Source organism: Lissotriton helveticus, chromosome 1_2 (genome assembly GCF_964261635.1).
Source record: "Lissotriton helveticus chromosome 1_2, aLisHel1.1, whole genome shotgun sequence".
Lineage (NCBI taxonomy): Eukaryota > Metazoa > Chordata > Amphibia > Caudata > Salamandridae > Lissotriton > Lissotriton helveticus.
The window spans coordinates 9890769-9905605 of NC_136058.1; the positions used below are offsets into that span (position 1 = coordinate 9890769).

Below are 14837 nucleotides of genomic sequence, written 5' to 3' on the forward strand. Positions count from 1 at the left end.
TACTTTGCAAACATTGTCATCTCCAGCTGTAATGGACTGCACTCAGCTGTGGTGTAGGCGAAACAGGAGCACCCTGATGAAGTCAATAAATATAACTTTAGAATAAATTTAAGACAAATTAACAAATTATTATTTTCATTTGACAGCGTTTTTTAAATTCACTTTTGAAGCACTATGTTTACTTGTTTAACATCTCAATATATTATGCTGGCAAGCTTCATCTACTAACTGGATATATTCGATGGTATTGATGTATGAGCAGAGTGAGGAACATGACTGACACCTGATTGACTTTAGTTTAATCCATTAAAGCCATCAGAGTCTGTGGGTGTTTATCTTTGGCATTGAATGTTGCTTTTTTGGTTGCCCTCGCATCAGCCTACATAATATGGAGCACTTCTATTGTTGTGCATCATTTTTATTAATTGTAGATGATGGTGTAACTTGGGCACTGACCTAGCTTCTTGCCAAAGGTCTCTCTCACATACAACTCAAGAAGTTGTCTTACCTGTTTCTTTCTGATCCTGTTCTCATCCAGAAGACAACATATAACAACTGCTGGTTGTTATAAAAGTATGATTGTTTTTCATTTGAACAGTTCAAATGTTTCGGCCACTTATTTGTAGCATTTGGATCAGCATGTCAAGGCCAAAAAGCTTCCTCCTTCGTGAACAACAGATGGACCAGGACCAGCAAAGCTTTGGCTTATTCTTTGGCAAGAGTTCCTCTTGTGGATGGAATCCAGGGTAGATCAGCAAGACATTTTGCTGCCTCATGAGCAAAGGTTCAGCGAGTTCATCTTCCTGAAATGTGTTTAGCTGCTACCTGGGCTTCTGTAAATACGTCTGTTTGTCTTTGGAGTCTAATGAATTGGAACTTGATTGAAGTAAGGTTGGTGAGGGGTTCTCCAGTGTATTCTGCTATGGAATATGTTTCCTTCTATATAACAAAATCACTGGATGGGTTGCAGTAAGGGAGTTATAATTTGAAATGTTCGTTTTTTCAAACTCAAAGGCCTTTTAGCTTGAGTGTCGCTCACAATTGAGGACTGAGGCGAAGACAAGTAATGTAGTTTCAATACTCTGATTACTAACCATTCTTCTTCTTTCCTTCCAGTCCTAATTGTTCTCACCCAAGTCGTTATGACAGCTCCTCCCTTTCTTTGACTAGTCCAGATTTTGACAAGCTTCTTGGCTGTTCAGGAGGATGCTGGGATTGCCAGGCCCTTTAATGGCACCTATGTTGAAATGGGAGGGGCCTGCATTTCATTATACTTTCCTGATGATTGCCCTTCCTGGGAAAAGTGAGATACGCCTCCCCTAGTAATAACTGGGACAAGGTCAGTTAACGCTGGCAAAATTAAGAATACTATTACATAATCAGGACATTCTTTTACTGGCCCTGCAAGTAAATTGAAACCAAATGATGTGAAGTTGGAGTTCCAGTGCCACTGTACTTCACAAAATAGGTGAACACCCAAGCAATCAATCAGCATTTTTTTAAAGTGCAGCTACTCCAGGCACTTGTAGGTCCCAGAGGCTTATTCGACCAGCCAGGTCTTGCGGGCCATTCGGAATTCCAGAAGTGAGGGGATGGTCTGGAGGTGCATGGGGAGGCTGTTCCAGGTTTTGCTGCCATGTGGGAGAAGGCCAGGGGAGAGGAGTTGGCCTAACGGCCAGGGTGGTCGACCTCGGAGCTGGGGAACCAGGTTCGAGTCTCAGCAGGGATACACAACATCCTTTGATTCTGACCAAATCACGTAATCTCCCCGTGCCTAACAAAAATGAATGTGTCCTCATGTAACACAGCTGGTGCTTGTGTAAAGCGATTTGATACCCGATACCTTCGGGTCAAGTTTGCGCTATATAAAACTTCATAAAAAAAAGAAAAGGAGTGTCCGCCACTTCTGCTTTGGTGATGCAGGGAGTATGCAGTGGTATAGCAAGGCAGTTGTGGGAGTATGGTACGGGGCGGCATCCTCCCCTGCTCTGACCTGCAGCCTGCACGGGGCATGCGGAAATTGTCAGCACCCCCTGCTCTTAACTGCGGCCGTCGCGGGGTGCACAGGAATCGCCAACACCCCCGCCACCTGTTTCCGGCAACCGGGCAGCAAAAGCAGTTACCGCCACAGGCGGCATGATGTCTAGCTATGCCACTGGGAGTATGGGCAAGTATGGGCGGAGCTTAGTATCTCGGTGGTTGGTGGAAGTTCAGGCAGTGGTTAATGTATGTGGGTCCTTGGTTTTGTAGAGCCTTATGTGTGTGGGTCAGCAGCTTGAATTTGCGTTGCTTCTGTACAGGGAGCCAGTGGAGCTGCCTGAGGTGCGGTGTGATTTGGGTTTGTTGGAGAAGGCAGAGGATGCGTCTGGCTGCACTGTTCTGTATGGTCTGAAGTCTCTGTAGAAGGTGTGTGGTAATTCCTACTTAGAGGGCAATGCTGTGGTCCAGTCAGCTGGTGATAAGGGCCGGTGTCACTGTGCATCTCATGTGTAGAGGTAGCCACTTGAAGATCTTACGTAGCACATGCAGAGTGAGGAAGCAAGCAGAGAAGACAGCATTGATCTGTGATTTCATGGTGAGCTTGTGGTCAATGATGATTCCAAGGTTTCTGGCATGGCTGGAGGGAGTGCGTGTGTGGCCTAGGTCTCATGGCCATAAGAAATCTGGGGGATGGGGTAGCACTCAAAATGAATTCCTTCGTGAAGATTAGGCTAATGATAATCAAAGGGAGCTACACTGCTGGAATTTGCTGACATCACATGCGGGTCACATGGCCTCCAGAAGTTGTTCCCAGTATTGTTGCTGTTGCCAAAGATCAGTACTTCCGTCTTGCCTGTGTTCAGCTGCAGGCAGTTGTTTTTCCTCTAGTCTGCGACATTTGTCATGCAATCGGTGGAAGCTGAGTTGGTGGATATTCACAAACCTTTGCAAGGCATATTCCCGCCCAGGGTTTAACCATGGATTTACTTACTTTCTTGCTGGAGTAAATCTGTATGAAAGGTCGAAATGAGAAGGAAACATCTTCAAAATTGATGAGAATGTTAAGAAAAAACAATTAGCAAGTGAATTAGCACTTGGTGGGGTATTTTTGTGTCATCAAATATACACATTTCTTTGCCCTTCGTAAATAGAATTTACAAAATATTCCGAGTAGAGATCAAGTGAAAAGTGCTACAATCGCAGCTTCTCAAAGGGTTGTGACAGAATCCTTGTGATTACCGAAAACGTCAAGATGAACTCGAAACGTAGGTGTAAAATTAAACTAGTAAGTTTGCAATCGTTTTTTTGTAAAGTACGGATTCAAATTCTCATTCTGAGGATTGCACATGGCAAATATACAAAAAATTTAAGAAATGATATATTACTGTAGGCTGTGCGATGGATAAATGAAATCTTTCAATCATCTTCCAGAATTGGTGGTAAAATCGAATGCGAATAAATCATTAAATGAAGCAGATTGTTGCAAAACTAACAGTTATTGCATAAATAACGCCGTGTTTAGCACATGTTGCGTAGGTATGCCACCAAATCGTATGAGATAGAAAGCATATTTACCTTGTGTTCGATTGGATACTGTATTGTTAAGTTTATATAAATCATCTTTTGCAGGTATGCTGGGGCAATGGAGAGGCAGCAGGCAGAGAGTGAGCTTATGGACCGAGGGAATAGCACTTACCTGGTGCGTCACAGGACCAAGGAATCAGGGGAATATGCGATAAGCATAAAGTAAGTACCATGGAAAAACCTCCATTAAAATGTCCGTGTGCGGGTTTATTAGGACATTTACGACTCAAAGAGTAACAGCCAGGCCCATCCAAGGGGGCCTGTAGAGGGAGCTTTATGTCCCAGGTCCTGCACTCTCCAGGACTCTGCGGTCCTTCAGTAAAATGTATTGAAAGATTTTAAACAAATCTATCATCTTGAGGTAGCTTACTTTGCAAAACTACTAAATGGCGCTAGATACATTCTTTTCTTTTTTTATAGAAACCCAGAAAGAGGTGTATATGGTACCTGCCAAAAACGTAAGAAGGATCAAGAGGCCTCTGCTCTTCTTTGGCCCCAAGCCTCAAAATACCTTCTGAGCAGCTTGGCACCGGCTGCGGTACTCTTAAGAGTTTATTTTTATGATTATTTATGGAGCGAACTTTTCCTTTTGAAACATGGCCTCTTACACGGCAGCAGTTTTTACATCATCTGGGATTACTGTATTGTGGGTCAGTCTGTAAAGTCACCCTTTGGGCTAGGAGCCTCAATGAGTGAAGCAACCAGTGTGTGTTTGAAGTGCAATACTTCAATCTACAGGCTGTTCACAGCCTATTCTTCTTCAAAGAGATCATCTTCCAGCCATTAATAATAACAAGAAAAAGATTAGTAATAATAATAGTTGTTGCGGGTTTTGTTGTTATTATTATTGCTAAAATCCGTTGATAATTTGTATGGATTTACTGAGTGCAAACCAGATCTGTACTGCTGTTAGTGCACTAGCACTTAACTCTAGTGTTTATTTACATACATGTTGGACGGCTTCAATATTGCGTTTTGTGAGGTAGGCTGCAGCCATCAAGTCTACTTTGTGGGGATGGAACAGTCCTTTGTGATGAACAGCAGGAACTTCCAAGGGATACAGGCAATTATCCCTGGTGCATCTGCAGGTGTGAATGGCCCTTCCAAGTGCTAAAAGAGGATCATGCTCTGAACCCAGTAAGAGAAGGCATAGTGTGGACAGATTTCACAACTTTCCAAGGCTCGAAAGCATTGTCTGCCTGTCGCGGATGTGGGTGCTCCACCGTATGCATTAGTAGCCCGATAATCTGTTAGATGGTAGTTGATGATTAATGTCTAGCCTGAATGCCGGGAAAGCATTTAGTTGAATGATTTTCCCTGTGTGACGTACTTATTGAATAGTCTGGCTTCTAAGCTCTTTTCAGAGTAATGTGATAGATGCAGCTAAAGGCAGCATGAGTTTAACTCTCTAATGGATGATGTGAATGTTTTTGTTTCTTGGTGCTCTAGATTTCAAGCAGAGCGGCTCTTTATTGAATAATGCCTATAAGCTTCCATAGACTGACATTGTCCTGCAGGTACTTTGCAAGATGAGGATAATGGATTTGGGAGCTTTGCAAGTCAGACAACTTTTTTGAATCGACAGAAGGCTTTTCTGTCTAGCCATTGGAAATAGTGTAGGGCTAGTGTGATGTGTTATAACTGACAGGAATGTAAGCCCAGATATTCTGCGTCATATGTATCTAGTCTGCCAGTCGGAAGGGAGTCTCTAAAACCTACCCTGTAATTAATGCCTGTACTAGAACTGCGACGACAGATCCAAGGATGGAGATTTTTATTTTTCTGAGAACATGGAATTAAAGCTGTGCTCATATTTTTTATGGGGATTCATATTTGCAACATATTCGGCGTTTATATTCTGAAAGGATATCTGAGTACAACGCGGAGATTGGGCAAATATTATCCCTCTCAATAATAAGTCCATTAAATGTGTTTTTCTTCAGGGACATGCATATCGCTCTTTGGAGCAGGGTTAAGGCACTGGGATGTAACCCTGTACTAAACAGGTTTATTTTTTATTAAAAGAAAATCCCGAAATTAGGTTTTCTTTTTAAAGTAAGAAAATAGAGCTCACCTCGCTATTCGAGTCATCTCCCATGACACGGAGATCATTATTTACTTTTTACTGTTCCTCGGTGGTGACAAGCAGTAAAATATATGGCTACATGTCCGCTGTTAGACCTGTCATGCTTAGGGTGTCTTCCCCTAAACTTGTTGCCACCACCCTCTGATTTTTCTGCCTTTGTTTTTGGGGCCTTAGGATTCTGTGCAATCTATCACTTCTAACCAATGCTTAAGGACGAGTACTCAAGCCCAAAAACATGGTAAAATTGACTTTACATCTGATTGACATAATTAATATTCTTACGAGTCCATAGAAAAGTAGTATACCCTATACCCAGGGCATAACATTTAACTCTACTAGTGGGACATAGCGCCTATCGTGGCACCCACTAAGTAGCTCTCAAAATATATCCCAGGTCAGCCATTGCAACCTGAATGCAGTTTTACCCTACCAAATCGACTTGGCAAAATAACCCCCTTGCCAAGACCTAACCTCACCTTTTGTTACATATAAGTCTCCCCTAAGGTAGCCCTACGTAGCCCAAAGAGTAAGGTGCATTGTAATGAAAAGGTTGGATATTTACTTTTGAGTTTTACTGGCCCTGGTAGTGAAAAGCTTGCAAATTCGTTTTTCACTACTGCGAGGCCTACCCCTCTCATAAGATAACAATGGATAGCCATATTACATTTAATAAGTGCTAACGTTTGATTGGGAGCAGGTAAGGATTACATGTTTGGTATCTGAGGAATTGTAATTTAAAATCTTCTTTATGGGTAAAGTTGATTTTTAAAATTACAATTTTGAAAATTCACTTTTAGAAAGCTTGCATTATTATGCTGTAACACTTTGGTGCCTGCAGTCTGTTCCCGAGTCACAAGACTGGGTGTAGTTGTTTATTCCTCTAAGACAGCCACACAATAGAGGGACTAGGCATGCCAGAATGGGCCATCACTGGTAGGATGCTGGGGCGGAGCTGGACACAGCCCCACTTGCAAATCAATAGACTGTGCCCAGTCTTTACACAAAAGCCTTGACAGTACTTCATTGCCATCCTGGAGCCAGGGCAGAGGAGGCAGGCAACTCCAGACACTCCAAAGAGATACATCTCCAACTTCAAAGAAGGCACCAGGTATACAGATAGGATTTCCAGACCCGCTCTTCATTTCACTTTCTGGACCTGTGGAACGTCTCTCAGAGGACCACATGCTGCTGTTGTGTCCTTCAGAGGACTGCTTTGCTGGTTGAAGCCTACCTTGAACCCTCAGCGGCCTGCTGTGCTGCTTCAACCCTGTTCCACTGTTTGAACCCAGAACTGCAAGAGTGACTCCAAGGGCTAGTTGGCTGGCCTCCTGATCAGAGCCTCAGGGAGAGAAACAACTCCAACCATCTTGAACCTGTACCTAGATCCAGCCTGAGTGAGTCCAACCCCTCCAAGTGGTACCTCCCCATTCATGGGCCCATGGAAGTGGTGCCAAAGGTGCTTAGAGAGCCAAAATCTAAAGCGTGGAACATAAATGTTATTCTTAAAAATTGCCCTGAGAACCAAGAACAGACTGGGACCAACCTGCTTGTCTATTCACCCAAGGTGCATCACAGGTCGGCCTGCCTTCGTGGTAGCTCCCGCTACGTTCTTCTCAGAAGCAGCAAATGCTGTTCAGTGGTCCAGGCAGCAGGGATATTTGGCTTGTTGTTGACTACAGCTTACAGCTTCTTCCCACTGGAGGTTCTCACCTTCATAAAAATAGAACTTGGAAATTTTCATTGCAACTTAATCCATTAGGTCTCCGACGATGAAGGCTCCTCCTTGGACACTTCCTGCAGCCTTGCCTCGCTGAACGTCTACCTTCTCAGACACTTTTTTTCAAAATTTCATCTAAGTCCAAAGATAAGGGCCGACATGGCCTAATCAATTTTTTTGTATTCAACTCACGCTCCATCGTAGTCAGCCATATTTTTCGTCTTTGACTCTATCTCGTGCAACTAGATTTCCACTGTTTGTGCTTTGATCTTTTAGGCACTAATTTGTACCTTAAACTTTAAGTAATCATAGCTGTGGTATTTATGTCATTTTGGGTTTCAAATAATTTATAAAAATGTACTCTATTTCTCCAAGTTGGCGTGTAATTGTTTTTGTTGTGTTGTCACTTAATCACTGTTTGTGTGCTACATAAATACTTTACACATTGCTTCTAAGTTAAGCCTGACTACTTTGTGCCAAGCTGGTAGAGGGTTCCGCACAGGTTAATTTTGTGACTTTAGTGGTTCATACTGACATGAATTGTGGCTGTTGCTTGTGCAGGGTTAGCACCGTGGCCAGACTGGCTACCAGGCGTTTTTTAATGCTGCTGATCTGGGGGCTGATTTCGTTGATGGGGACCTGCGAGTGCTAAACGAATTCGTTTTGCTTTAATTATTTTGCAGCACACGCAGGTCTCCATCAACAAAGTCAGCCCCCACCGCAGTGAAATCAGCCCCCAGCTCGGCAGCATTCCAAAACGCCTAGTAGTCAGTCTGGCCCTGGTTAGCAGCCCTCTCAAACAACACACTTTCTCCAGTGGCCTTAACCCTCAGGGAGGGTTGGCTATGGCAGTGATGGAGTAGTTACTGTTGTAGGCAAACCAAAAGTCCACCCATATCTAAATTGATTGTGGGGACCTTTATGCTGGCAGTGTAGTGATGGAGAAGTCACACTGCCAACATATACATCGTCCTCTTTACCAATTTGGAGCAAACATGTGTGAAACAACAAAATTCAAACAAGAAGCATGCAAAATTTGATGTAGGTTGGATAAATGGTTCATAAAGGATCATGGCTTAGAAAAGTTTTATCCCGCAGAATGAAGGTTCCCTAAATTTAAATGGAACCATAGCCTTTACATCAGTTGGTGCTTTTTCTTGGTTTGGTCAAATTTCATCCCGCCATTTTGGAGATTATAATCCAAAATAAGAGTGTGTAATGTGCAAGCGCCACTTCCATATATTTCAAAACAGACAATCCATCATGAAACCCGATAGAGAAATGCACTGTGTAGACACCACGTAAATGTAGCAAACTACACACACTTTTGCCCTCTTTCTCTTTCTGCATAAAAAATGAGGAAGAAGCCAATGTTACTTATGCATACGTGAGTGGGGTTTGTGCCTGGCTACTTATGTAGATCTCTCCTCTTCCTGGTATCCAGGTTGGTGAGAGATGTAATTTATGAAATGCTGTCCACCATCACCCCTCTGGCAAGGCCATGAGCAAAGGGGCTTACAAATGACTGCATGCATTGACAGACTGATGGGCACAGAAATCACTACCATATACGGCGAATACCTGGGGATGGGTGACTTTTGAGCTTGCAGCTGACATGGTGTTTTACTATATACTATCATTGTCCAAGTGCAGGCAGAATTTCAAACACTTGTCCACCTTGATTAAGGAAGTGATTCCGTACTACTTCCACCCAACATTACCCAATTGAGGGAGGGATTTACTCTCCATACTCTTCCTGTCTTGTTCACATATGAGTGGGGATTTAAATAAAACATACTCATAGGAATGAGGGGAGAATGTGGGAGTTGTCCAACTCTTCTCTGGCCTACCAAATGACCAAATGCTGTGGGTCATGAAAAAGTGGGGCAAACATAGTTGCCCATGGTCCTGTGTCATCTAGGTGTAGGACCAGCTACCCTGTGTCACAATTCATTCTGCAGTCCTTGGAGGACCATAGCATATCACAGAACCTGCGGCCTGCTCAACATGGGAATAGGCACAAGGTAATCTGTAAGCAAACTACGCTCCCCTCCGAACTCATATTTACCCCTACACCCTGTTTGTAATGGTGAACATGATACAAGAGCAGCTGGAAGCCACCCCAGCTGTTCTGTGTCTTACAGTAGAGGGACAGGCTAAAACTGCCCTAAATACAAGAACAAAGCCCCGTCCCATTTGGACAATGCAGGTTACCAATACCCCTACCAATACCCTTAGAGAAGGTGTGGAAAGAAACGTAGGCATTACCCCCACATTCAACTTTTGTCAAGGTGGAGTAAAGGCCTCTGGTGCCCCTGATCAGTAATAAGGTGAGGGTATATAGGATTCCCCACCATGAAATTTGACAAGAATAATACGTTATGTCTCATGGTTAGACATACAGTGGTTGAAAATTAAAGTGTATTGTGAAATTCTATGAGGACATTGTCTGAAGAAATGATATTTTGGAAAATGAGTATTTATTGTGTGGCATGGGAGGGAAGTTTAGTATTATGCTGGTGGTTAAACATGGGAGAGGGTTTACCTTAACTTTGGAACTTTCCATCATGATAGTTTTTCTTGCATAACCACTTTCAGATAATTAGTCAAAAATATCTTCTTTTGAACATTAGATTCTATAGCACAGTTCCTGAGCATAGTGCATAAAATGCTATTGCCTTTAATCCCTTAACTGCTGAGGCTGTTCCACCCCAGTTCTGAGCCTTTTTTGTGGCTATTTGGGATAATTCATGCTTCCACCTCCATAACTTTTTCCATATAAGGAAATCCAATGTGCCAAATGTGCCTCCATTTTTCCCAACATAATGAAGACTCTAATGGTACCCTAGGTTTGTGGATTCCCTGAAGGGTACTGAGAGAATTACCAAAACATAGTTACATTGTGGGGGCTTGGGGAAAAATAGGCATATAGTGTTCCACAAAAAAGTAAAGTTTTTTTTCCTAAAAATGGCACCAACAAAAGATTTCCTGTGCTTAACCTCTTCGGTGCTCATGACGGCTCCCGGCCGTCATGAGTCATGGTATGCGTGTGCTCATGACTGCTGGGAGCCGTCCGAACGTTGCCGCTCCTCCCACGCGGTGTTAATTAAGAGAATTAATCAGTGGGCGGAGCTCGGATATCTCCCAGCTGTCATGAATACACACCCACCGTGATTTATTATGGCCGGGAGCCGTCATGAGCACCGCAGTACCACGCCCACTCCCTAGCCCCCCCGCACCACGACGGAATTCGCGGCGAAGGGGTTTAGTCACCATTCTCAGGAACATGCAAAGCTGAATAAAAAAATACATCGTTTTACCACAGTGTTGACATTTTTCAAAGAGGTTCCTAATTTTTGTGCTATCAACATTCTTCGAGTTTGTAGTGGAAACAGGTCTGAAATCAATGAGTTATTGTGCAAAGCTATAGATTTCTGAGATGTAGACAAAATTCGGAATTAAGCATGGGGTAATTGTGTGAATTTGTTTTTTGTGGGTGGTGAAAAAATAGTGAAAATACTCTCTCTTAGGGTAGTAAAGATGAGAGCGCAATGTGCTTTTTAAAATACCCCTCACACACTAAAAAAATCCAGTAGTGTCATGCTTCATCATTGGGGTCTAGTAGGGACCATTAGAAGGTCCTGATGAGTAGGCAGTAGGGGACTGCCTACGAAACATGTAGACCAGGTTGTAGCGATTAGCTCAACCCCAAAACCCCCTTCTTAACGTCCCCAGCTAGGGAAGTGAATAAATTGTTTTTTTCCACTAGCCAGAGGATTTTTAACTTTTTTTATTCCCACACATCGTTAGGTCCCTACACTTCACTGACACCACCCACCTTGCACTGTCACATAGTCCTGTCACCATATGAGTGCTCCCGCGTAGTCGGTCAGGTCGTAGCACGCCCCGCCCCGTAGAGGGACGGGAAGACCCCAATGATGAAGCATGACACTACTGGATTTTTTTAGTGTGTGAGGGGTATTTTAAAAAGCACATTGCGCTCTCATCTTTACTACCCTAAGAGAGAGTATTTTCACTATTTTTTCACCACCCACAAAAAACAAATAATACAAATATATCACTACACATTGATAGAATCTCTTTGTTTATGTAAATCAGTTTGGAGGGTGATTCTGTCAACACCTCTGCACTTCCTCTATTGTTTTGGGTGTAATTGTGTGAATCCCTCAAGATTTTCAAAAAAAAAAACTAACTTGAAATAAAAAAAAATCTTCAAAACAAGTTGGAAAAAATCTGCCACTTTAGGACAATGTTTTCATCTGTCACTTCTTATCACAAAAGCTTAATTACAAAAATAATATACTGTCAATTAGACCCTCTTAGTCATGATAACATATAGGGTCTGTAGATTCTCTAAGAACCTGATTTACCCAGAGCCAAAAACTGAGCAGCGCCTTACAATAGTTTTTAATTGCGTACTGACTATACAGCAATTCATATAATACAGTATAAAAGGGAAAACGGCTTGGAGGATACTTATTTATTTCTGAATTGTATATCAAATACTGAGTTTTGGAGCTCTGTTGTTTATGTACATCTCTGGCTTTGTGGGTACCCATACAAGGATCTGATTCAGAGGGCATTTTTCAAAATGACATTTTTTTACACACTGACTTACATTTGGAAAGCACAAATGCAGAGAAATCCAATTGGTAACAACAAATGTTCTATTTGTGTGGCGGGCCCAGCACCTGCGGCATAATGCACTCCAACACATGACCTGGAGACATCATATTTCACCCAACAAAATTGACTCTTTTTTTACAACATGGTTTTTGGGCCTTATCTCAGCTGGCACCTATGGAAACCTATAAAACCTGCACATTTCCAAGATCTAGATTTCTGGAGATGTCCAGGGTGGCATGACCTGAGTGACTCTGACCAGGTTTTATGTTTACCCAGAAACCCTTGCAAACCTCATACAATGGATTCAAATATACATTTTGCCTATATTTCTGTGAGGGAAAAATTCTGGAATCTATTGGGAGACAGAGTCTCCCACCACCCAGTCTTCCTACAAGTCTCCCAAAACAAATGGCACCTCTCTTGTGTTGGTGGGCCTAGGGCCCAGGACATGAAAGGGCTCAAAACACAACGTGGAGACATCATCATTTCCAGTCATAAAATGACCTTTGAAATATGGGTAGCTGCAATATTTTAGCCTGGGCTCGGCAGCCACCCAGGGCACCTGGCAAAACTAGACATTTCAGTGGCAGATTGAGGGTCAAGATATCTCCTATCTGCCCCCTCCGGGGGGCAGTAAGTCTATTGGGTCTGGGGACGGGGGAGAGTACTAGTCCATTGCCATGGGTGGGGGATGTTCCCTCCCACTGAAGATGTCCCTGGTCACCAAGTAGGAATCCACTAAGGCGAGACATCATTAGAAAAGGGAAATTCTCCCCTTTCCAATGATGCCTGCCCAAGCAAAATGGTGCTGGGGGGTCTGAGATATACCCCCAAGCACTCATTCAGTGAAAGTGAAATGAGCCATTGTCTAATTTCACTTTCAGAGAAATTATATCAACGCACCATGCACAGTGATCATCATTTCCTCAAAAGAAAATAAAAGACTTGAGCTTCTGGAAAGCTCTTCCCCAGCAGCCCGACATCTAAAATGTAAATAAGAGAGCCCTCTGGTGAAAACACCATTGGCTCCCGTACAGCCCTCCGCATCGTCCGCCAATGGCTGACAGATGCACTGGGAAGGGAGTGTGGGGAGTGAGTGTGGGCGATGACCATTGGCCAGCACCCACACTTAAAAGGTTAAAGATAATTCTTACAGGTAACAGAGGTTTCAATGCTTCAGGGCTGTCCACTCTACAAAGAGAAATATTTCTTTGTAGTAGAACGTTATGAAACATATATGCAGGATAAAGTGAAAGACATAACATGCAAATTTGTGTAGTTCAGTAGAAGGAGTAGCTATCTGATACAGTGTGTCATTTGGAATTAATATCCTTAGAAAATCTTATGGCAGGAGCAACATCACCGCTTTAAAATAAAGTGTTTTCTTTATTACTCCTGTGCCAGTTATTAGACCTTCAGAAGATTTTTAAGAAGAACATCCGAGTTAAAGCTAATATACGCACAATACCTCTATCATATAGCAATGCAGACACAATTTATATCTCATCCTTCGTACTTACACACTGTGCATATTATGTTACAGAGCTACTTAAGTATTCCATGGTACTGTGTCAAATATTGGTCTCAGTGTACCTGTCTACCAGGTGTACTGCTAAAATTTGCCAGTGATTGACTTAGTTTTCCTGGCTGCCACAGGTCATAATTAATGCCAAAGGAACAGGCATTTAATGCCCCCAAGGGTGCCAGTTCAGTCAAACAGTGTTAGTTCTCAACAGGGTGAGGTCCTGTTAGGAAGTAATGCAGAAAAGTTAGCCCCAGTCTTTTCTTAGACTACAGATTGCTGAAGTGAGACTAGATTTGCAGCAATCAAATCCTATTTGAACATGGTTGTTCTCGATGATCTGATCGATGAGACTTTTCATAGCTATGTTCATATGACAAAGTCACTGCCAGCACTTAGCTACCCCATAACACACCCAATGTGGCTTCCCACTACTTGGGGGATGGGTTTAAGGATATACCTGCTTGGGGATAGCCCTCTTCCCCTCTAGGGAAGACCAACTTCACTTCCTGAATGGAGCACTGTCGTATTCCAACGTGAACGAAAATCAGGGTAGAACCCTACCCTTCTTTCAGTTTAACCAACCTTCCTTCCCACAGAGTCTACCATCCAATGGAAAATAGACTCACCCACCAGGCAAATGTCATAGAGCAATGGAAGTTGCTTTCAGAGAGAAGGCAGTATATCTGGCTATTGGCTCACGTTGTATAGGTTAGGTGTGGGCCCTTGTAGTCTGGACCATGGTCCATTCCAGGCTGGCAGTGGTAGAAATGAATGCTTTCATGGAAGAATATCTGGACCACTAAATGGGATACATAGACAAAGATGCATTTCACTACCTTTCACCTTCACATGCATCATTGTTTCACCAAACTGCACAGGTCACCATATAAAGGGAATAGAGTTACAAGGGAAGGTAATCAAGTGATTGAATTAAGTTATTGGTCCTTGAGATATGAAGAAATGCCCATCATAATCACAGCTACAGCACAAGGGTGTAGGTTTCAGCTTAGAGAGATGGAAGCGAAACTAGGATGCTTACAAGGACTGATGAACTCAAAACTCTACTCAAGCTTTTCTTAACATGAAAAATGTGATTCCTAGTTGTTTTTACTGTTGTTGTGAAACACTACTTTTCAGTTTACTCTAAAACAATGGAGGTGCATTCTTGTGGTCTACAATCTTGTTAGGTACTCATGAAAAAACAACCGATATGAGTGATTGGCGTTTGTTTTATGGGATTTATATATATTCCTGACTGATCCTTTAAAGAGCATTTACAAGAACCGCCATCTAGTTCA

The 14837-nt window shown here is 42.8% G+C and overlaps 1 protein-coding gene across 1 annotated transcript in view; it reads left to right on the forward strand.

The window, feature by feature from the left end:
- VAV3 (vav guanine nucleotide exchange factor 3) overlaps positions 1–14837 on the forward strand; it is a 1314294-nt gene that overhangs the window by 1125941 nt on the left and 173516 nt on the right. Inside the window, exon 23 of the mRNA XM_078668453.1 lies at positions 3610–3726. Within this exon, the coding sequence (XP_078524579.1) occupies positions 3610–3726 (117 nt within the window). The remainder of the gene's footprint in view (positions 1–3609; positions 3727–14837) is intronic.